Source organism: Emys orbicularis, chromosome 1 (genome assembly GCF_028017835.1).
Source record: "Emys orbicularis isolate rEmyOrb1 chromosome 1, rEmyOrb1.hap1, whole genome shotgun sequence".
NCBI classification, from domain to species: Eukaryota; Metazoa; Chordata; order Testudines; family Emydidae; genus Emys; species Emys orbicularis.
This window is the reverse complement of record NC_088683.1, coordinates 231,086,854-231,108,648: the sequence shown is the minus strand read 5'-3', so window position 1 is coordinate 231,108,648 and position 21,795 is coordinate 231,086,854. Positions and strand designations below refer to the sequence as shown.

Genomic DNA, 21,795 nt, shown 5'->3' with positions numbered 1-21,795 from the left:
ATTAGTTCTTATTGAAGCTTAAAAAGCGAACCAGGTTTAAGGAAAACTGATCAGCAGTTGGAGACAGTTAGGAGCTTTTAAAGTAGACGAGCCTGATCTCGAGCCTGTTCTTCTCTTCGGAGTTCGCTCTGCGGAGGCAGAACAAGGAGCCTCTCCGAAGAGAAGAACAGGCTCGAGATCAGGCTCGTTTCTCCCGGGCTGTGTGGGGAGGAGCACGGGCAGCACCCCTGGGACACGGGATGCTGATCAGGTGGTTTCGCAGTTTCTTTGAGCATCATCTGGACCCATGGAAAAGAAGCCCTTGAGGAATTCCACCATGATTTCAATAATTTCCATCCCATCATCAACCTCAGCCTAGATCAATCCACACAAGTGGTCCATTTCCTGGACATTACTGTGCTAATAAGCGATGGTCACATAAATACCACCCTATACCGGAAACCTAATGACCGCTATACTTACCTACATGCCTCCAGCTTCCATCCAGGACACACCACACGATCCATTGTCTACAGCCAAGCTCTAAGATACAACCGCATTTGCTCCAATCCCTCAGACAGAGACAAGCACCTACAAGATCTCTATCAAGCATTCTTAAAATTACAATACCCACCTGCTGAAGTGAAAAAACAGATTGACAGAGCCAGACGAGTACCCAGAAGTCACCTCCTACAAGACAGGCCCAACAAAGAAAATAACAGAACACCACTAGCTGTCACCTTCAGCCCCAACTAAAACCTCTCCAGCACATCATCAAAGATCTACAACCTATCCCGAAAGTTGATCCCTCACTCTCACAGATCTTGGGATACAGACCTGTCTTCGCTTACAGACAACCCCCCAACCTGAAGCAAATACTCACCAGCAACCACACATCACTGAACAAAAACACTGACCCAGGAACCTATCCTTGCAACAAAGCCCGATGCCAACTCTGTCCACATATCTATTCAAGTGACATCATCATAGGACCTAATCACATCAGCCATACCATCAGGAGCTCGTTCACCTGCACATCTACCAATGTGATATATGCCATCATGTGCCAGCAATGCCCCTCTGCCATGTACATTGGCCAAACCGGACAGTCTCTACGCAAAAGAATTAATGGACACAAATCTGACATCAGGAATCATAACACTCAAAAACCAGTAGGAGAACACTTTAACCTGTCTGGTCATTCAATGACAGACCTGCGGGTGGCAATTTTGCAACAGAAAAGCTTCAAAAACAGACTCCAGCGAGAAACTGCTGAGCTGGAATTGATATGCAAACTAGATACAATCAGCTTAGGCTTGAATAGGAACTGGGAATGGCTGAGCCATTACAAACATTGAATCCATCTCCCCTTGTAAGTATTCTCACACTTCTTATCAAACTGTCTGTACTGGGCTATCTTGATTATCACTTCAAAAGTTTTTTTCTCTTACTTAATTGGCCTCTCAGAGATGGTAAGACAACTCCCACCTTTTCATGCTCTCTGTATTGTGTATATATCTCCTCAATATATGTTCCATTCTATGCATCCGAAGAAGTGGGCTATAGCCCACGAAAGCTTATGCTCAGATAAATTTGTTCGTCTCTTAGGCTTTGTCTTCACTACCCGCCGATCCGGCGGGTAGCAATCGGTTTATCGGGGATCGACTTACCGCGTCTAGTGAAGACGCGATAAAATCGATCCCTGATCGCTCTGCCGTCGACTCCGGAAATCCACCTCGGCAGGAGGCGGCAGCGGAGTCGGCGGCAGCGCGGCAGCGGTCGACTTTCCCGCGTCCTCACCGCTAGGTAAGCCGACCTAAAATACGCAACTTCAGCTACGGTATTCACATAGCTGAAGTTGCGTATCTTAGGTCGGACCCCCGCTGCAGTGTAGACCTAGCCTAAGGTGCCACAAGAAAGCCTGTTTTTTTTATAGATAAGTTTGTGATAAGAACCAGCAGATTAAAAAAAAGAGGTAACTGATGAAAAAATTGCCCAGTTTGTTTATGCAACAATCTCTCCTTTCTGTATGATTGAGAACCCACACTTCATTAACATGGTTCAGTCACTAAGACCAGGATACAGTCCACCCAACAGAGTAGATGCCGCAGGCAAAATTGCTGGATAAAGTGTATGAAAGAGAAATTGAGCAGTGTGCAAAAGGTCTAGAGGGTGAAATTGTTAACCTGAGTCTCGATGAGTGGAGCAATGTCCACAATGATCTTGTTGTATGTACTTGTGAGACAACAGAAGAAGGGAATGTCTTCCTTACAGAAACAATTGATACATCAGGAAATGCACACACAGCAGAATACTTACAAGTAGCAGTAAAAGCTGTAACAAACGGTGACAAAAAAATTCAAATGTCTAGTATGCAGCTTGGTCACAGACAATGCTGCAAATGTATCCAAGATGAGAAGAAATTTAGAGGAGAGTCCCAAGCTAACATAATATGGTTGCAGTACTCATTTGATGCACCTCCTAGCCAAAGACATCAGTGTTCCAGAAATAAAGGCTAATGTTGTTGAAATTGCAAAATACTTCCGTAACAACCACTTTGCAGCAGCTGCTCTGAAAAAAGTGGGATGAACCAAGCTAACTCTCCCAACAAGACATGCGATGGAACTCAGTAGTGGACTATTTTGAGCACTATATCAAGAACCGGCCTAATCTGATGAGTTTGTGAATAAAATTGTGAAAAAATAGATGGCACTGTCAGAGCTAAAGTTCTCAGCATTGGGCTTAAGAGAAATGTTGAACACATGCTGAGTACCCTGAAGCCTATTTCTGTAGCCTTGAACAAAATGCAGGGAAATAGTTGTTTTATTGCTGACGCTGTTGAAATTTGGAAGGAACTGAGTGAGATCTTAAAAAGAGAAATATGCATTGACAGAGTTAAATTACAAGCATTAAAAAAACAAATGGGACAAGCACTATCTCCAGCTCATTTTCTTGCAAATATTCTCAATACTCGGTACCAGGGTCAAACCTTAACTGCTGAAGAAGAGGAGTTGGCTATGACATGGACATCCAGCAATCATCCCTCCATAACGCCAACTATAATAAACTTTAGAGCTAAAGGTGAACCATTCAAGAAATATATGTTTACTGATGGTGGTTTAAAGAAAGTCACACTAGTGAATTGGTGGAAGTAACTTAAACACTTGGATTCAGAGACTGTTGAAGTGATAATCTCACTTTTAACAGCAGTAGCTTCTTCTGCCGGTGTAGAAAGAATATTTTCTTCCTTTGGACTAATTCATTCCAAATTGAGAAATCGTTTGGGACCTGAAAAAGCAGGAAAACTTGTTTTTCTTTTCCAGATTATGAACAAACAGGAACATGAAGGTGAAGATGACTGAGTTAGCTACAGAAGCCAGTATTTCTCATGCTGATCTGGCTGACATAGTAGATTTAAATTTTTTAAAAATATTTCATTTAACCATTTTAGTAAAAACAATTTTAACAAAAACAAACCTGATTTTAAAATACTTGAATGTTTAACTAAATTCAAAAATTCATATGCTTTTTTTGTTAAAATATTATATGTTTGCTTTTGAAAAAAAAAATCCAGAATACATAACGTTGTTGTTTTAGTTAAATAAAATGATTTAAATGTCTGTCTGGTGATGATCTCCTTCTAATACAGCAAGGCAAGACAATCCTCCAAATATTAACAACTAACCTGTTGAATTGGAGATAGTTCACCTCCCAAGGACTTCATAAATATCTGCTTCAATTACCTTTGGTAAATGAAATAACCAATCATTCATTTTCTGATATAGCTGTAAAACTAATCAGACAAGTTTTCAAAATAAATCACTGTAGTGCATACCTTCTAAAAATGAAACCTTCATCTATCTCTGAGTTGTGAAGAATATGTATTAAGGTTATAACAACCAACAAGAATGCACTTTTATGTACAAATCCATGATTAAATCGAGTCTTCCTGACTAGTGATTTAAATCAATTTGATTTAAATCAAATCCACCCTGGAAATACAACCTGGCTACAAGTTACCATTCACAAATTGCACAATAATAATAAGAAAGAAAGAGATAATAGATAAAAAAATGGATTAAAATTTGTTGTAAAACATTTATAGTAAAAATTGAGTTGAAGTTTTCGCGGATACATTTTTTTTCATTAACAGTCCCACAAAAACAAAAGTGACCACATTCAATTTATAAAAGACCATGTTACAAGTAATTTGTTAACCTGTGTTAGTACATCTACTAGTAACTTGTACAAACAAAGTTATACCCATCCAACGAACACAAGTTAACATTACCACAGGAATGGGCAAGTCATTTAGTCACTCGGTACATTAGTTCCCCAACTGTAAAACAGGAATAGTAGTAATTCCCTACTTCACATCAGTGTTGTGAAGATAAATACATTAATAATTGTGACAGTCAGATATTATAGTAATGGAAACCACTTAAATACCCAAGATTTATAAACAGTCTGCAAAAGTGAGGTTCCTATTTTATACAGATTCTTATAACATCCTCATCACTGTAGTATGTGTGTGCCATTTCCTATTTTTCAAATTCAGTGTATCTAAAGACCCATAACTTGCACCTAGTTCACCCGTGTGCTGAAATGGTACCTGTCTGTGCAGAGCAAGTTGCAAGATAAGCCTTAAGGTTGCACCAACATAGGTTTTTCCAAGTAACAAACTTTGCAGAAATAGTATTTTCATTTAAAAAGCAAGTTAACACCTCTGATAAAATTTCTATCTAGGAATGATCCAAAAGGAAGGGAACTATTGTTCTAGCCATCCAGTGAGGAATCCCCCCATTACTCCAAGTACTTAATAAGACAATCTTACAAAAATGAGTGTTCTAAACTACATGTAAAATCTTGGCTGCCGCATATTACAGTATATTCGCATTAAAGCTACAATACTAGTTGCATTCTTCTGCTCTGTTTAGCAAAGTGCTTTTTACAGTAGCAGATGTTCACTGGGCAGATAGGATTTTTTCTAGCACCAAAATCTGGAGATCGTCCAAGGTTTTCCATTTATGGCATTGTTTTGTCATGGATTCCAACAGCTCTCCTATTCAGTCATACTTTTTGATCAAGATGTAAGATATCAATAAGCTACTTATAACTACATGTATTAAGGATGTATAATTCACAAAAGAGAAAAACTTTACTAACTTGTACACTTTAGATAGAAAAGTAGCTCTCTGCATACCTAACCATCCTTGGACTAGCCAAGCTGAACCAGCCCAAATATAGCAGCAGACCACATTCAGAAATTACCAATTGAATGGTTGCCACTGGATGTTGCAACTCACACCATCAATGTGGTGAGAAATGCAAGTTGCAAGTGACTTATCAGGTGATGTGTACATTTTACAACTTTGAATGTGGGCAGAACACTTAGATTCTCTAATTCAGTCTGATAGTTCAGCTATCAACTAGATCAGGGGTCGGCAACCTTTCAGAAGTGGTGTGCCGAGTCTTCATTTATTAACTCCAATTTAAGGTTTCGTGTGCCCCTAATACATTTTAACGTTTTTAGAAGGTCTCTTTCTATAAGTCTATAATATATAACGAAACTATTGTTGGTGTTACTAGGCATAGCTACCAGGTAACTCAGGGGAGTGGAAGGCCATAAGTGCCGATGAAACTCCTTTGCTCTGGGTCTAAGTGAACCACAGTGACTCCATCTTGTGAACTTTCACCTACTTCTATGCTAACTGCTTACATGCTGAAGCAGAAATGTAATGGTCAGCTTTTTTCTAGCAGACAGCTGCTGTTTTGCTCACACTAACAGAAACGTAGTGATAAGACGGGGGAAGACTGCTGCACAGGCCTTGCAAGGCCAAAAGATAAGCAGGCGAAGGGAAACTTTTCTAACATGCACAATGTGTACCTGCTGTAACTGCTATTGGGTAGGGAGGGGTATGAGGGAGAAACCAGAACAAAAGGCTTACTGAACACAGCTTGGAATATAAAAGAGAAAACTTGCTTGTATGTGCTGTGCTTGATTTGAGACGTGCCTGTCTCCCTGCACCACTTTGAGATCTCAAATAAACTTGGTTTACTTCTCCACACCTGGTGTGTCTATTAGTGCGGCGCACACCGGGCAACGAACCCCGCTGCTGCCTCCTCGGGCCCTTTTGGGCTGGCAACACTATTGTTGTATGTAAAGTAAATAAGGTTTTTAAAATGTTTAAGAAGCTTCATTTAAAAATAAATTAAAATGCAGAGCCCCCTGGACCGATGGCCAGGACCCGGGCAGTGTGAGTGCCACTGAAAATCAGCTCGTGTGCTGCCTTTGGCACCCGTGCCATAGGTTGCCTACGCCTGAACTAGATGAACGCTGTTCTTGTAAGTCAGGAGAGTCCGATTCCCAAGCTAGATAAGAGTGGGCAGCACCTTTCCCAATCTGCCCCTCGCCCCCAACACACTTTACTAAAGTCCTTTCCTGAGATATGTAAATTAAATGCCAAAAGTAAAACTCAGCCCAAACCTAAACCACGGATTTTGCTGCGCTGCGGGGTCCTCCCTACAGGCTGCTCAGCCCACACCTGAAGTCATCGCTCTTTACACAGCCAATCCCTTACTTCCAGGCAGAGTAACCAGCCGCCTACCCCAGAGAGGCGGCCCTGCCCCAGCCCCTCGCAGCTCAACACGTGCCCCCAAGGGAGTGAGCGTTGCTCGGGGCAAGCCCCGCCGGGCGAGGCGAGGACTGGGCTGAACACACGGGGCTGGAAGGGGGCGGTCGAGGCGCTCGCTATCTGTTCCTAGGCAGCAGCCAGAGGCGCCCGGCGCTGCGGGGTCCGTGCCAGGCGCAGGGGCCGTTACACAGGCACGAACCTCCCGACCCCGCAGTTTCGCTAACTGCGCCCCGGCCCCGCCGCCGCGGTGGCGCTGAGGGCAAAGGGCCGCAGACCGCACCTGGCCGCGCTCGGGCCCTGCCCCACCCGTGCGCGGCCTTACCCGCCCTGTGCGCCGCGCGCGCGGACAGCTCCCAGCTCAGCTGCTCCCGGCCGTCTCCGAATGGCCCGCCACGCAAAGCATTGTGGGAAAGGAAACTCTCCCGGAAAGGCTGGCGGGGGGGAGGGGGAGAGAGACAGACAAGAAATGACGGGCAGGCGCTGGGCGGGGCTTTGGGAGGTGCGGGGCGGGGCTGTCTCTCAGGCGGGCGTAATGGGGGCGGACGGCAGCGGGCTGATTGACCTGTTGGGGTAGTTCCGGGAAGCGCGCGGTGTTAGTCGGCGCTCCCTTGCTTCCCCCCCGCTGCTCTCTTCGTCACGCGCTCCCCTCCCCTTCCGCTCTGCTGCCTTGTCACCAGCTGCTGCGGGGACCGGGGAACCTCAGCGGGACCATGGCCGGCGTGAGTAGCTGCGCGAGAGCGAGGCGGTCTCTGTCCCCTCCCCCCTCCCTGCTGCGGAGCCCGCTGACCCCGGGGAAAACGAGGGCGTCCAACTTGCGGGGTGTGGGGACACGAAGGACTGGGGAGGGGGACTGTTGGAGAGTATGGGGTCGGGGACAGTGGAGGGGGACCACTGGAGACCATGTGGGTTGGAGGACACAAAGGAGTGGGGTGGGGGGAACTGGGGGAGAGGGGGATACCTGGGAAAGGGGTGTGGGGGTCTCATACCGGGTTTATCCTCTTGTTTCTCAGCAGCAGGACAAGGCTGCCTTAATTAGCGAAACCAGACGACGCTTTGAGACTGAATATGTGCCAGGTTGGTACCATGCTGGTGGTGATGTCCATCTATTTTAGGGTTTCATGTGCTGTCCATTCCCAGCTGTAATGCTGGGGTAGTGTTAAGACAAGTGTTTCTTCGCGTAGATTGTACATCACGTGGTTTGCACAACCCTTCATTATTTTGTAATGCTTGTGTCATTTTGCCATTCTCTTTTCCCCATGCACCCAAGTGAGTTGATGTCTTGTCCTTCTTCAGGTGAGTTGACATGCAGAGCCCTTCATTTCCCAGATCATGGGATCTAACACACATTCATGCTGTACACACTTGGTAGTTTCTGTGAAATGAGTTGCTCCTGTTTATTCCATTTTCTACTACCCAGGTGACTGCATCATAAATCATCACTGTAATTGGTGTGCTTCTAGTTAGCAGTGTTAGAGAGGAGGCCAAGGATAAAATGGGCATAGTGCTGATTCACTTTGACTCCTAATATTTTATTATTATTATTTATATTACACTAGGACCTAAAAGCCCTAGTCATGAACCAAGACCCCATTGTGCTATACACTGTATAAAAAGACAGTCCCTGCCCCCAAAGAGCTTACGCTCTAAATGTAAGACCAGACACAATAGATGGTCTTAAAGAGGTCTCTCTGTGTCTGTGTTGATTTTCCCCATGTCTTACACTGGGGAAATACATAGGGTGACAGCACATTAGTTAACACAACATCAAACAACTCCATTTAGTGTTTAGCATTGTGGTATTAGAAAACATGCTAGTTATATTTTCTAACACAGCCAATGTAAACATACTCTAACACAGTGCTTCTCAACCTATTTACCATTGTGGGCTTCATATGCAGCTCTCTGTGTTGTGTGGGCTGGTGCATCCACACAATATATATGCTACCTGTATGTCCCTGAGGATGCCACATGGGCCTCAGCTGTGTGCTGACTGGGCCACAAGCGGTCCATGGGTTGGGAACCACTGCTCTAACATGATCTCAAACATGATTTGGCATTCAGTGTAGATAACATCTCTCCCCTTTCTTCTTAGGAATAGAAGAACCCAGCAGCATAAGAACTATGATACTGTGTCAGACCAATGGTCTGTCTAGTCCAGTATCCTGTCTCCAACAATGGCTAGAACCAGAGCTACAGGGTTAGTGTACAGAATAGGGCAGTTGGAATGATCCACCTTTCTTCCCCTTCCCACTCCCCCCTGGCTTCTGGTAGAGGTTTAGGGTTGTCCCGAGCATGGGGTTGCATTCTCAACCATCTTAGCTAGTAGCCATTGATGAATCTATCCTCCATGAACTTATCTAGTTCTTTTTTTTTTTTAAACCAGTTATACTTTGACCATCATAACATTCCATAGCAATGAGTTCTAGAAGTTAATTGTGCAAAAAAGTACTTCCCCTTCTTTCTATTAAACCTGCTGCCTATTAATTTCACTGGGTGGCAGCTGGTTTTTGTTTTGTGGGAAAGAGTAAATAATATTTCTCTGTTCACTTTTTCTACACCATTCCTGATTTTGTAGACCTCTATCATATCCTTTTTTAGTTGCATCTTCTCTAAGGTGAACAGCGCTAATCTTTGTAGTCTCTTCTTTTATGGAAGCTGTTCCATACCCTTCATCTTTGTTGCCCTTCTTGGAACCTGTTCCGGTTACGTTCTATCCTTTTTGAGATGGGGCAACCAGAAGTATTCAAGGTATGGGTACACCATGGATTTATATAGTGGCATTATGCTATTTTCAGTGTTCTTTACTATCCCTTCACTAATAGTTGCTAACATTCTGTTAGCCTTTTTGACTGCTATTGCACGTTGAGCTGAAGTTTTCAGAGAACTACCTACAAGTGATTCCAGTATCTCTTTTCTTCAGTGTATATATGCAATAAATTGTGTTAGTTGTACACCCTGGACTCTACCCTTTTAATATAGGCCTCAAACCTTCAAATGCACATTTGCTTTAACTTTACACCCATGAGTAGTCCTATTGAAGTTAAACACGTGAATAAGTGTTTGGGGTTTGGGCCATAATAAGAATTCTTGTGACTTGATAGTGAGTGCTTATTGTGCTTCCTCTGCAGTTCTGTTTTTAAAACAAACAAACAAAAACCTTGAATGCTGCATAATTGGACTCAAATTTAAATTTGGGGCACATTAATCTTGATTTTTTTTGTTACAGTAGAAGTGGAAGGGACAGCTATGGTTAAGTTTGTATAATGGCCAGCATTCAAACTCCCTGTTTTCAGTAATTATGAAAGATTGTAACTTTCATCTTTTGGGGCTGTAATATTTTAAGCTTTGCCTGAAGGTGAATTTTTCTTTACTAGTTTGGGAGGACGGGAGAGAGGGTGCTGTCATTGAGCTCAGTGAGTTTCGAGGTTAGGGAGGGTGGATATATGTTTCCCACTATACAAAAGAAATACATTTTGCCACTTTTTAAGTCGCCCAAGCAGCTGCAAAACTTGTAATGAAAAATTGAACTTTGTCATGAAAAGACAGGATTTAAGATTTTAAGAAAAGACATGATTAAAGAGCAGGACTTTTTAATTTCTAATGATATCTTTTCAGCCAACAGCTCTCACTAATAGATTATATTTTATTTGGTAAATCCTCTGTGTATATATACCTTCAGTATATTTTTCTCCGCACAACTGTTTTAACCAGGCACCTGTGCATAGTCAGCCTTCCTTAGCTACAAGTTTTGTGAATTTGTTTAAAAAACACATGACGTAGAATGTACTATATGAGCACAGCATGCAATATTTACGAAGCTTTCTAGCTCACTCAAACAAAACCAAATTTCATCATAACACCTTTCTTCCTTTCTAGGTTTCAGTCCTCTCTCTTTTTAGCTGTGGAGCTGTTTAAAAATAAATAACAAACATCATTGTCGCTTTAATAGCAAATTTTTTTGTTCCACTCATCTCATATTCTAAAATGTCTTTGCCTCTCTCTGGTCAAAGAGAAATTATATACTGCTTGAGTGCTGATAGAATTATTATAATATATACCATGGAGCAGAAGGAACTTACCATACCATATGAAATCTCTACATAAGTAAAGATGACCTTGACAGTTCCGTAACAGAACTGTGAGACATTGGGGTTCTTGTTTGGATTATAAAGCCTCTTGAATATTGTCCTTTTCAGACAGGAAACCATTCCTTCCCCCGTATTAGTATTGGGGAAGGAGGATTACTCTTTATCAGTGTGATATTATCACGAGACCATAGCCATGTCAGGATGGTCGTGGGTGGTTATCTAATGCTGCTTTTGTCCTTACACAATCTCTGTTGAGAAGCAGTATCTTCTTGGAATAGGGAGCAGCCTCCCTGATCATAGCTAGAGAAGTCTGTGGAATTTCCATGGGCAATTAGCCACAAAAGCTGTGTTGGGCTGGCTAAAACGCTTGAAGAAGAAGCTTATACCATTGCTACTGGAATACAAATAGCTGTTATACTACAGTACTTGGAATTCCTATAGAAATACCTTCTCCATAAGCCCCTTTTCTGGTCATGTTCTAGAGTTTTTTTCTTTAGTTCTATTTTTTCCCATGAAAGCAGGATTATGATTTCTTCAGTTAATTTGCCCCAAGGTTGTAATTCTTTGTTTGTGGCATCATAATCCTTCATGCAGTAATCAATTGCTGTGTGAAAAAATGAGGATTTTGGCTTCAGAGAGGAATAATCAGCAGCAGAACCAGACAAGCTGTTAAGAACATAGAACATGTTATACTTAATTTTCCTCTTCCCCTTATCTGAGAAAATGTGAGGAACTCTGAGTCAGATACACTGGTGAACACCTGAAACAAACATGGACTGCTCTGTTGTAAAGGAAGAAAACACTGTTTGATATCCAGTTCTGTTAACCTGTCTTAAATTTGGGCACCAGCACTGCAGGAGGTAGCTTGAGAGGTGTGGGCTGCTGCTGTGTTCAGAGTGTCCACTAAACTTGCCTGGAGTATTATAGTTACAAAGTGGAAAAAATGGTCTACTTCCCATTTACAGAGGGGCTAGGAGAGGTATCATTGTGTGATATTGTTAAATTCTTAGCATATTTGAGTATGAGAGAACTGCAGCTTCCACTGTTTGCTTCTTTCTTACACAAGGAAGTCAGTGTCTTTGATTATACTGGGGAGAGGTTTTTTGCCCCACAACAGAAAGGTACCATACCATAATGCAGAATTCATGATTTCTGTGTTGTCTCAGCAGAGAAAGCAGACTAAAATTGAGGTGTCAGTGTCACGAACATGATTACTATTGTTGTAATGTGATGTTATATTGTTGTTGTTGTGTTGTTTATTTGTTATGATATGAAAAGTTGGAGAGCCTTCGAAATATTAGTTTAGTGAAAACACTTTAACCTATATTGGCTGACATTCGAGCTTTTTTCACATTCCATAAAAAAAAGGAGTAAATTAAAAATATATATTCCTTGTCTGCTCACCTTTAAAGAAATTTGAATATGAAATGTAATCTATATTAATTGGCATATCTAACTACAAAGACTAAGGCCAGGTCTATACTACCACTTACTTCGGTATAACTAACATGGCTCTGGGGTGTGAAAAAGCCACCCCTCTGAGCGATATAAGTGACACCAACCTAAGCGCCGATGTGGACAGTGCTATGTTGGCGGTAGAGCTCCCACCGACATAACTACCACCTCTTGCGGAGGTGGATTCATTATGCTGATGGGAGAGCCCTCTCCCGTCGGCATAGAGTGTCTTCACCAGACGTGCTACCACGGCACAGCTGCATCGGTGAAGCCACGCCGATGTAGTGTTTCTAGTGTAGACTAGCCCTTCATCACATAGTTTTGGAACCATCTTAGATCTAAAGAATAATCAGACAGAGTATACTGCTGTGTTGATAATTTGCAGTGTAGGAGTTAGGAATCAAATTCACCATTTGAGAAGTTTTTCAAAGTTTTTATAAGGCTGGTTCATCGATGTGGTTAAAGTAACCAGCTGTTTAATAATCAGATATAGTTTGAGAAACAATACAAAACTTAAGGCTTCATATAAATATAGGATAATTTCACTCTCATGTCCCAAAAGAAGGGTACTTGCATGAGAGTGCCTCTTTGTCCATGTCCCTTGAAGCAGTCTGGAAGGAAGATTAGGCAAATGTGAGGTATCTGATCTGGAAAACGTAAATGTTTTCATGTTCACTATGATCTGAGTTTTTCTTACATTTAAAAAAATATATCAATGTTGTTTCTTCTGTCTTCTCTGTTTGAGTTAAAGGAAACAGCCTGTGCCTATGAACAAAAATATATTTTCTAGTATCAAAATGCTCTGTATTTGAATATTGTAAATATGCTTTTAAAAGTTCCTTTTGCTCAGCTTGAAGGATTAGTGGCTGCTATCTGAGCAGTACTGATGTGCAAGATTGTGGCAGTGCAGTTTGGCCCATGCAGTGGGGGGAAAAAAATAATCTTTTTTGAAAGAGCTGTTGACATACGTGGTTGGGGTGGTGAGACAGAAACAATGAAAACAAGATTATTTGCCAGTAGTGACTGGTAATAGCAATATCTTCTGTCAATCAGTCTTACATTTTCCTCCTTTTTTTTTTTTTTTTTTTTTTTGTTTGTTTGTTTCTTTGCTAATAGTTTTCACTGCTTAGGAAATTTCTACAACTGGCCTTACGTTGCTACTGTTAGTGTTCCTTTCCTCATGTAAGTAGTGTGATCCTGAAAGAATAATACTAATTGTTTTAATGATAGCTTAATCATTCCCATGCAAAGTCTTTAGTAATAAGAGAGGGGAATTGAAGAAAACATATTAAATATATGTAATTATATTTGAATTATCAATTCATGTTTTTCCTTAGGCATCAGTGCATTTTCAAATATAATTTTGTAACATTCGTTTTTGAGATTTTTCCCATATGTAGTTCTCTTGGTACACATAACTCATTTCAAATGTAAGGTTTGTTCCTGTTCTCATTTAAGGCAATGGCAAATCTGTAGTTGTCTTTAATATGAGTAGGATCAGACCCTCCATGTTTTGAATTCTGTGTGCTGAGAGAACCATGATTTACATATATGGGAAGGGCTCACAGAGGCTAGTGCTGTGACTAGTTTTTTTTAAAAAACAGCCCAACACTCCTTAAGGGCAGATGTGTTGCTTGCCTGTTCACATCTGTTTAGGTTCTGAAAAACATGTTTTTCCAGGCTCTGACTCAACAAGCTGAGAAATGATATATTTACATTTGTATCTGTGCAGATAATGAAAGAATAAGGCCTTGTCTACACTGCAAAGTTTTGTCAGCAAAAGCTGGGTTTTGCCGACTAAATAGGGGAGGTGTACACACTACAACGCTGTTTTTTGCGGCAAAACAAAAGCGCCTCAATGAGCGGCATAAAGCTTTTTGTGGCAAAGTTAAAGTGACAGAGCAACAGTGTAGACACTACTGTTCGTTTTGTTGACATAACTGGCTTCCACTAGTATCCCACAATGCCTGTCCTGACCACTCTGCTCACTGTTTTGATCTGTGCTGCCCTGCAGCCATGCACCTCTCCCCTTTCAAAGCTCCAGGAAGTATCTGACAGGTGAGTGTGCTGCTCCATTTAGGGAACAAAGAGCAAATCATTAATGTTAAATGCTCCTGTTCTGCCCTGCTCTAGGAACACAGACTGGGAGTTGGGGTGGGGAGGGACTGCTGTGCTGCTTTGACATTCCTCAGCAGGGAGAGCTCACAGAGCTACTCAGGATGCTGCTCCCTGCAGCTGAGGAGGCTGTGGGAGAAGTCCGAGGGAATCACAGAACCATAGGCAGGCAGGCAGAGCTGGCTGCTCTGGGACAGATTGTTGTGTCTAAAGCCCCTTTCGGAATGCGGCCCTGCAAGCACGGGCCGGAGGACTCGGGAGGAGCAGGGGCAGCCAGCGGCCGGAGAGAAGTGGCGCTTTCCCCTTCAAAGCGCCGCTTCTCTCCGGCCGCTGGCTGCGCGGCTGGCCCTGCTCCTCCTGAGTCCTCCGGCCCGTGCTCGCAGGGCCGCATTCCAAAAGGGGCTTTAGAGCTGCAGGCCAGGGCCCCGGGGCCCCCTTAGCGCAGGGCCCTGCAGCCCCTAAAGCCCCTGTGTTCCGGGTGGCCCTGCTGGGGGGGGCAACTCTCAGAATCGCAGCTCCTAGAATCGCAGCCATGGGGGCAGTGCCGCGCTGCGCAGAGCCACCTGCATACCCCCTGCACCAAACAGGAGATGCCCCAGGTAAGTGCTCTGCACTTCCTGCCTGCCCCAGCCCTGAACCTCCTCCCGCACCCCCACCCTGAGCGCCCTCCCACACCCTAACTCCCTCCCAGACCTTGCACCCCCAGCCCTGAGCCCCAGGGGCATCTCCCCACCACAGTACAGTACTGTACAGTATATAATGCCTTTTGTCTGCCCCCCAAAAATTTCCTTGGAACCTAACCCCCTGCATTTACATTAAATCTTATGGGAAAATTGGATTCGTTTAATATTGTTTCACTTAAAGTTGCATTTTTCAGGAACATAACTACAACGTTAAGTGAGGAGTTACTGTACTTAGCTTGTGATCAAATCACCACTTAACCTTTTCTTTGATAACCTAAATAGATTGAGCTTCTCAAGTCTCTCACTGTATGATCTGTTTTCCAGTTCTTAAATCATTCTTGTGGTTCTTCTTCTCTAAACCCTCTACAATTTTTCAGCATCCTCCTTAAAGTATGGACACTGGAACTAGACACAATATTCCAGTAGCAGATTCATTGGTATTGTAGTTAAAGGTAATATAACCTCCTTTTCTTACTCAATATTACTTGTTTATACATCCAAGGATTGCATTAGCTCTTTTGGCTACAGCTTCTCACTGGCAGCTCATGTTCATCTGGTTGTCAACCGTGATTTCTAAGTTCTCTTTAGAGTCCCCTATCTCATAAGTATGGCTTATATTCTTTGTTACAAGTTGTGTGACCTTGGCTCACCTGTCGTTAGATCTAAAGGAAGAAAACGCCATCGTACAGAGGCACAGAATATGGCCAAAGGTTGCTTCCGAGTCTTTGGATAAACAGCACATTTTATAGCAAATGCAGTTAGAAAAGATATGCTCTAAGTTCCCCCAAAGCGTGTGAACAAAAGTAGATCTGTTCCCATACAAGGCAGAACTTAAAGTGAGAGAGCCGGTGAAACCCAGAAGAAACCCTGAAGGATTCAAAATCCATTCTTCATTCATTGGATCTGTATCGGTTTACCTGCCTTAACCGTTAACGGGTTAACCGTTAACATTTTTACATCCCTACAGGAAAGGCATGGACAAATTGGAGAAAGTCCAGAGGAGAGCAACAAAAATGATTAAAGGTCTAGAAAACATGATCTATGAGGAAAGATTGAAAAAATTGGGTTTGTTTAGTCTGGAGAAGACTGGGAGGGGACATAATCTTCAAGTACATAAAAGGTTGTTACAAAGAGGAGGGAGGCAAATTGTTCTCATTAATCTTTGAGGACAGGACAAGAAGCAATGGGCTTAAATGTAGCAAGGGAGGTTTAGGTTGGGTATTAGGAAAAACATCCTAACTGTCAGGGTAGTTAAGCACTGGAATAAATCGCCTAGGGAGGCTGTGGAATCTTCATCACTGGAGATTTTTAAGAACAGGTTAGACAAACACCTGTCAAGAGTTTTCTAGTTATTACGTAGTCCTGCCTTGACTTCAGGGGCCTGGACTAGTGACTTTTTGAGGTCCCTTCCAGTTTTATGATTGACAGTTATAAGTGGCCCAGAAACACAATAGCAGGTAGGGATGTAAAATGTTAACTGGTAAGCATTAGGCTTACCAGTTAACTGACCTTAACTGTTAACCCCCAGTCATGTGGCACCGGCAGGCCACTGGCTCCCCGGCCACACCTGTCCCTGTCCCTGTCCCTGCCCCACCGGCCGGCCAGCTGACCCCAGTCCCATGTCCGGCTGACTGACCCCAGCCCCCAGCTTGCCGGCCAGAGCAACCCCAGCCCCTCTCCCTTTAATCAGTTAACCGTTTAAATGATATTTTAATTGTTTAAACGGTTAATTTTTTAATAATATTTACATCCCTAATAGCAAGTAGGGTGCAGATTTATATTAAGGTACATCCCACAGAAGTAGATGCATTATGTAAGCTTCTACCTGTCTCAAACAAGTGCTCCTAATCACTCGTTCTCTTGACCATTGTACTCTGAAATACATTTTAAGAGAGCAGAGAACCTGCAAAAGGCAAAGTGGAGTAGTCTGATATTCCAGTTTTAGGACTAGAGCTGACTGCAGGGCCAAGGCATTGTGATTATACCTTGTTTTTAAAAATTATAACGTGCTCTGCTGCACCTTAACTATAACTCGGCTTGTCAGGATTCAATCTAAATCGTTGGTCAGTAAATCTTGATTTCATCTGACACAGATATCCATGGTTAGCTGTTGGCCAACACAGCCTCCCCTGCACCAAGCGCGGAGGTGAGCAAACTATGGCCCGTGGGCCACATGCGGCCCGCGGGACCATCCTGCCTGGCCCCTGAGCTCCTGGCTGGGCAACTAGCCCCCGGCCCCTCCCCCACTGTTCCCTCTCCCCTGCAGCCATGCTGCCACGCGGGCAGCGCTCAGGGCGGCGGGGCTGTGCGCTCATGCAGGGCAGTGCGGCAGCGTGTCTGGCTCCAGCCGGGAGGTGTGGCTCCAGACATGCTGCTCTGAGCCGCATGGTAAGGGGGCCGGAGGGTCTTGGAGGACAGTCAGGGGGCAGAGGTTCGGGGGGGGGCAGGGGACGGGGAACACGGGGGGCATTGGATAGGGGTTGGGGTGCCAGGGGGTGGGGGTGTGGATAGGGGGTGGGGCAGTCAGGGGACAGGGAGCGGGGGGGGTTAGATGGGGGGCAAGGTCCTGGGGGGCGGCTAGGGGCGGGGGTCCTGCAAGTGGGCGGTCGGGGGGGGGGGGTTGGATGAGTGGGGGTTCTGAGGGGGGCAGTCAGGGCGGAAAGTGGGAGGGGTCGGATAGGGGGCGGGGGCCAGGCTGTTTGGGGGGCACAGCCCTCCCTACCCAGCCCTCCATACAGTTTCGCACCCCGATGTGGCCCTCAGGCCAAAAAGTTTGCCCACCCCGACCTAGCGCCTTCAGGGATCCCAATCTCTGCAGGCCCAAGCTGTGGGGAAGGTCCTGATCCTGGTGAGGCAGAGCAGAGACCTGGACTAGGACTGGGAGGAGCAGGAAAAGGAGGAGGATGGGCCCCTGCCTTCGGGGGAGGTGATCCTGTTGCAAAATGGCTCCTGCTTGGGGATGTCCCCCCTCCCTGGCTGATGAGTGAGCGAGCAGGTATTGACAGTGGGGCTGCAGGGGGCTCCCTGCACAGCCCCGGGGCCAAAGACAGCAGTGTGGTCTCCCCCCCCCCTCCCCCCAGCCAGGTGATCCTGGCTTTGTACCATCAGGATTGTGGTCTTCTCCCATCTTACTTTGTGCCTGCAGGAATTGGGTGTCACTGCCTGCAGGGAACCCCCTGCAGTACCCACTGTCCCAGTGCTGCTCACTCATTCATGGTTTGGAGTGTGGGAGTCATACTGCAACAGGGTGGCCTCCTCCGTAGCTGTGGCTTGCCCTCCTTTTAATCCTGGGGGGGTGGGGTGGGGTGTCGCTGCTCTGCTATGGTCTGCCCAGCCAAGATCTCAGCTTTTTCTGCATCTTGCACCTGCAGGGACTGGATGTCATTAAAGAATTATTGTCTGACCCCTCCCCACCACCTTGATTTCCCCCAACTCTGAAAATTCAAGTAGATAAAAATAAAGTAAACAAAGCCCCATAATTTCATTCAACTGAGAAAATTAAAATAAATAAAAATCGATGATATCCATTAAAATAACAAAAACAAATATTGAATTCTGCCAAGCCTAAATATAACTAGGGTACAAAGCTTGTCTAGCAAGAATATTTTACAACTGTGTAGTTTATGGTAATTCTCAATGGTTAAACTGTAGAAAATTTGAGTTAAAAGGAGCATTTTCACATTAACAGTAGTGTACTTGATCTTAAAAAGTAAATGTCACAAGACTGAGAATCTCTCCTTATCACTTCAGCAAAAATTTAGAGGAACTTACAGTGTGTGAGTTGTACAAATAACCATGCTAAAAAAACATGCTAACCCTTCTCTTTTTCTATTTATTGTCCATTCCACAAAATTACTTATGCATTAGCAGAGTGGACATAAATTAATGGCTATTTGAGACATTCAGCAAATATTAATCAATTTATTTGTTTCGTTATTTTGCAGATAACTTCAGTGTTCAACAAATCATCTTTTGTTGTGTGCTTGTTACCTCTATTTCACCCCTCACTCTAGCATTCTAATCAATAAAAATTAGGATAACTTTCTGATAGGCTTAGGGCCAAATTCTATTTTAGGGTATGTAACCACTGAGTTAAATGGAAATATGTGCAAATAAAACCTTTATGCCACACTACATTATTACAGGTGGAACTGCCTACTGTTAAGGTTGCCTAGCACTTCCTATTATAAAAATAATATATTATCGTGTAATGAAAGGCTATATCATAATGGATACAGACAGTGGAGCCAAATTAAGGTTGCACAGGCAGCCTTAATTCTGGCATTTCCTAACTTCTGAGTGCTTGATTTTGCAACCTTAATAAAGTTCTTTTGACCTAGTGTTTGTGATTTATTTATATATATAATTGATATATTTTATATGTATTTATATATACTCATCAGTATCTACATATAAAAATATCAGCCAACATAATGGTAAAATATCATAATTTTGAACTCTCAATTTGGTAAAAATTAAACACGATGTGTTAGGTCTTAGACTCCACATATGGATTTGATGTAGTAACAGAAGTCATCCTGGATCATCTAATAAGTTTTACTATTTTTCAATATACGTTTTCTCTTTTTTTCACCTTCAGTGCTCTTAATGGTAAGCTGTTTGAGTTGCTTGCTGCGGAAATAGGGAGCAGTCTTTCCCTCCTCCAGTAATTGAGGTTTAACAAAAGTATTTGAGAAAGGAAACACGTTTTTTAGGTATAATCATATGTAGCGGTAGCTTCAGAGAGCAAAACCACAGTAGGAAGTCAACAAAATCTATGAGCAGCAAAGAGAAATTAAAAAGTTTTTCAGTACACAATAAAGAGAGATGCTCAGAAATCTTTCAGAACCTGCAGAAATATATTTTCTCCATTTTTCTCATTCTAAGCACTGTATCTGTGTGTGTGTGTGTGTGTGTGTGTGTATGTATGTATGTGTATATTTATATATATATATATATATATATAAAATTAGACAGTCACTGCATCCAAAGAGCTAGCAATCTAGAAACCACAACAAGAAGTTAAAAAAATTACTTCTGTTGAACAGTGGCTGACAATAAGGTTAAAGCATATTATCTGGATACCCAACAAAAAAAATTTAATTTTGTTGTGAGGTGCAATTCCATGTTACAAAATAAATTTTCTTTACTACTTTCATTTTATACCATTTTTATGGAAGTCAACATTGATCTAAAAACTGAACCTTCTCATCTGAACAAGTCAACAACAATACCCCCAGGTCATTTTCAAAGGTAGTTGTCTAAAGTTAAGCACCAAAACCCATAATTAGGCACCTAAATCAATAATCTGATTTTCATAGGTATGGAACCCTCCAGCTCCCATTTGACCTTAAAATAATTCCAATAAAATGTCTACCAGTTTGTGCTTTCTTGTGTAGGAAGGCTTGTGATGTTCTTTGTAATCTAAACCAAAAATTACATGTAAGGGGAAAATAATAAGATAAATGTATAACCAATAAGCACTGTGAAATGTTTTTTGAAATGTATCATTTAATGTTGTTTAATATGATGGCGTAGAGCATAGCTGGGAATGGTAGTCAGTTTTTATATATTATGCCATTTCTTGAGGGATCATAAATGCCTATAATAAACTAATTTGGAAAATCCAGACATGAACTGATGTGTGCGTGCACTTGCAAATTTTTGAGACTTCCAGACTTTCTAGACTTAGTATTCTGTTAGAAACCAGTCAGTCTTTCTGTGTATTTGAGGAAAAAGATCGGAAGATCCGCTTGTCATGCAGATACAATTATTTTTGTCAATTTTTGATTTTTATTTAAAGAAAAATACTTACATAATGCATTTCTTTCCAACCCCATGAAATATTCTGTCAGTTTCTTAATAAATTCCATTTTTTAATGTAGTCGATAAACATTTTCAATAGCTTACGTTATTCCATGCTTAAATGTGCTGAAATCTTGAGATCTTTGTATTCCCAGGCAGACTGCTGCCGTAAAACTTGCCTAGTTTCAAATTTGTAATATTTCTGTAGCAAGTGCTGTATGTTTACAACACTAAAAATTTCCATTTTTTAAACTAGATAAATCAGATAAATATGATTCCAGAGATGTGGAAAGATTGCAGCAAGATGATAATTGGATTGAAAATTATTTAATTTGGCGTCATGATGTTGTGGATGATACACTGAAGATGATTGATGAAAGCTTTCAGTGGAGGAAAGAATACATGGTCAACGGTAAGATGTCATTTACTGCTAATTAATATGTTGGTGATGTATGTCAGTTTCTCACTGAATTATACCTAAGGCCCTATATACAGTTTCATTAAGTACCAATGCAAATGGCTATAGAAATTCTTCTTTGTCAAGTTGACATATCGATCACTAGTTGTGCTTTATAATTTGGTGTGGCTGGGTTGTGGGCAGTGGAGTTATGCAATAGCCTACTGGGTCAAAGATAATTTGGAATTTGAAGGGGTTGGGGAGTTTGCTGGACTTCAATTCTTTGTGTGTTCCTCAGGTGCAAACCTCTACGGGAATAAAAGTTCTCCTCTGGTCTGAAAATTATTCAGGAGAAGGTGGTCCATAGCTGGGAAGACGCATGCCCTGCAGGGGTCATAAGCTAATTCATTAGCTCCTCTACTACTGAGAGGAAAGCAGAATCTTTTCAGATTAGTAAAACTAATTAAACCTGTGAAATGTGATCATTGCAGTTATTACTGTAGTGTCCAGAGGCTCCAATCAAAACAGGGTCCCATTGTGCTTTGTGCTGTATAAACACACACAAAGACAGTGCCTGCCCCAAATAGCATACAGTCTAAATTAAGAAAAGTTGCAACAAGTGGGTGTAACAGAGTGGG

At 42.6% G+C, this 21,795-nt stretch overlaps 2 protein-coding genes across 2 annotated transcripts in view; one reads left to right on the top strand and one right to left on the bottom strand.

Annotated features, from left to right (window-relative positions):
* Positions 1–3,715, bottom strand: part of FANCB (FA complementation group B) — a 33,984-nt gene extending 30,269 nt beyond the window's left edge. The window contains exons 1-2 of the mRNA XM_065422597.1: positions 3,665–3,715; positions 3,178–3,267 (exon numbers count right to left, since the gene is read on the bottom strand). The gene's annotated coding sequence lies outside the window, so the exon portion shown is untranslated. The remainder of the gene's footprint in view (positions 1–3,177; positions 3,268–3,664) is intronic.
* Positions 3,716–7,154: 3,439 nt separating this feature from the next.
* MOSPD2 (motile sperm domain containing 2) overlaps positions 7,155–21,795 on the top strand; it is a 59,564-nt gene continuing 44,923 nt past the window's right edge. Inside the window, exons 1-3 of the mRNA XM_065413520.1 lie at positions 7,155–7,333; positions 7,625–7,688; positions 21,017–21,172. Of these exons, the coding sequence (XP_065269592.1) occupies positions 7,325–7,333; positions 7,625–7,688; positions 21,017–21,172 (229 nt within the window). The 5' untranslated portion in view covers positions 7,155–7,324. The remainder of the gene's footprint in view (positions 7,334–7,624; positions 7,689–21,016; positions 21,173–21,795) is intronic.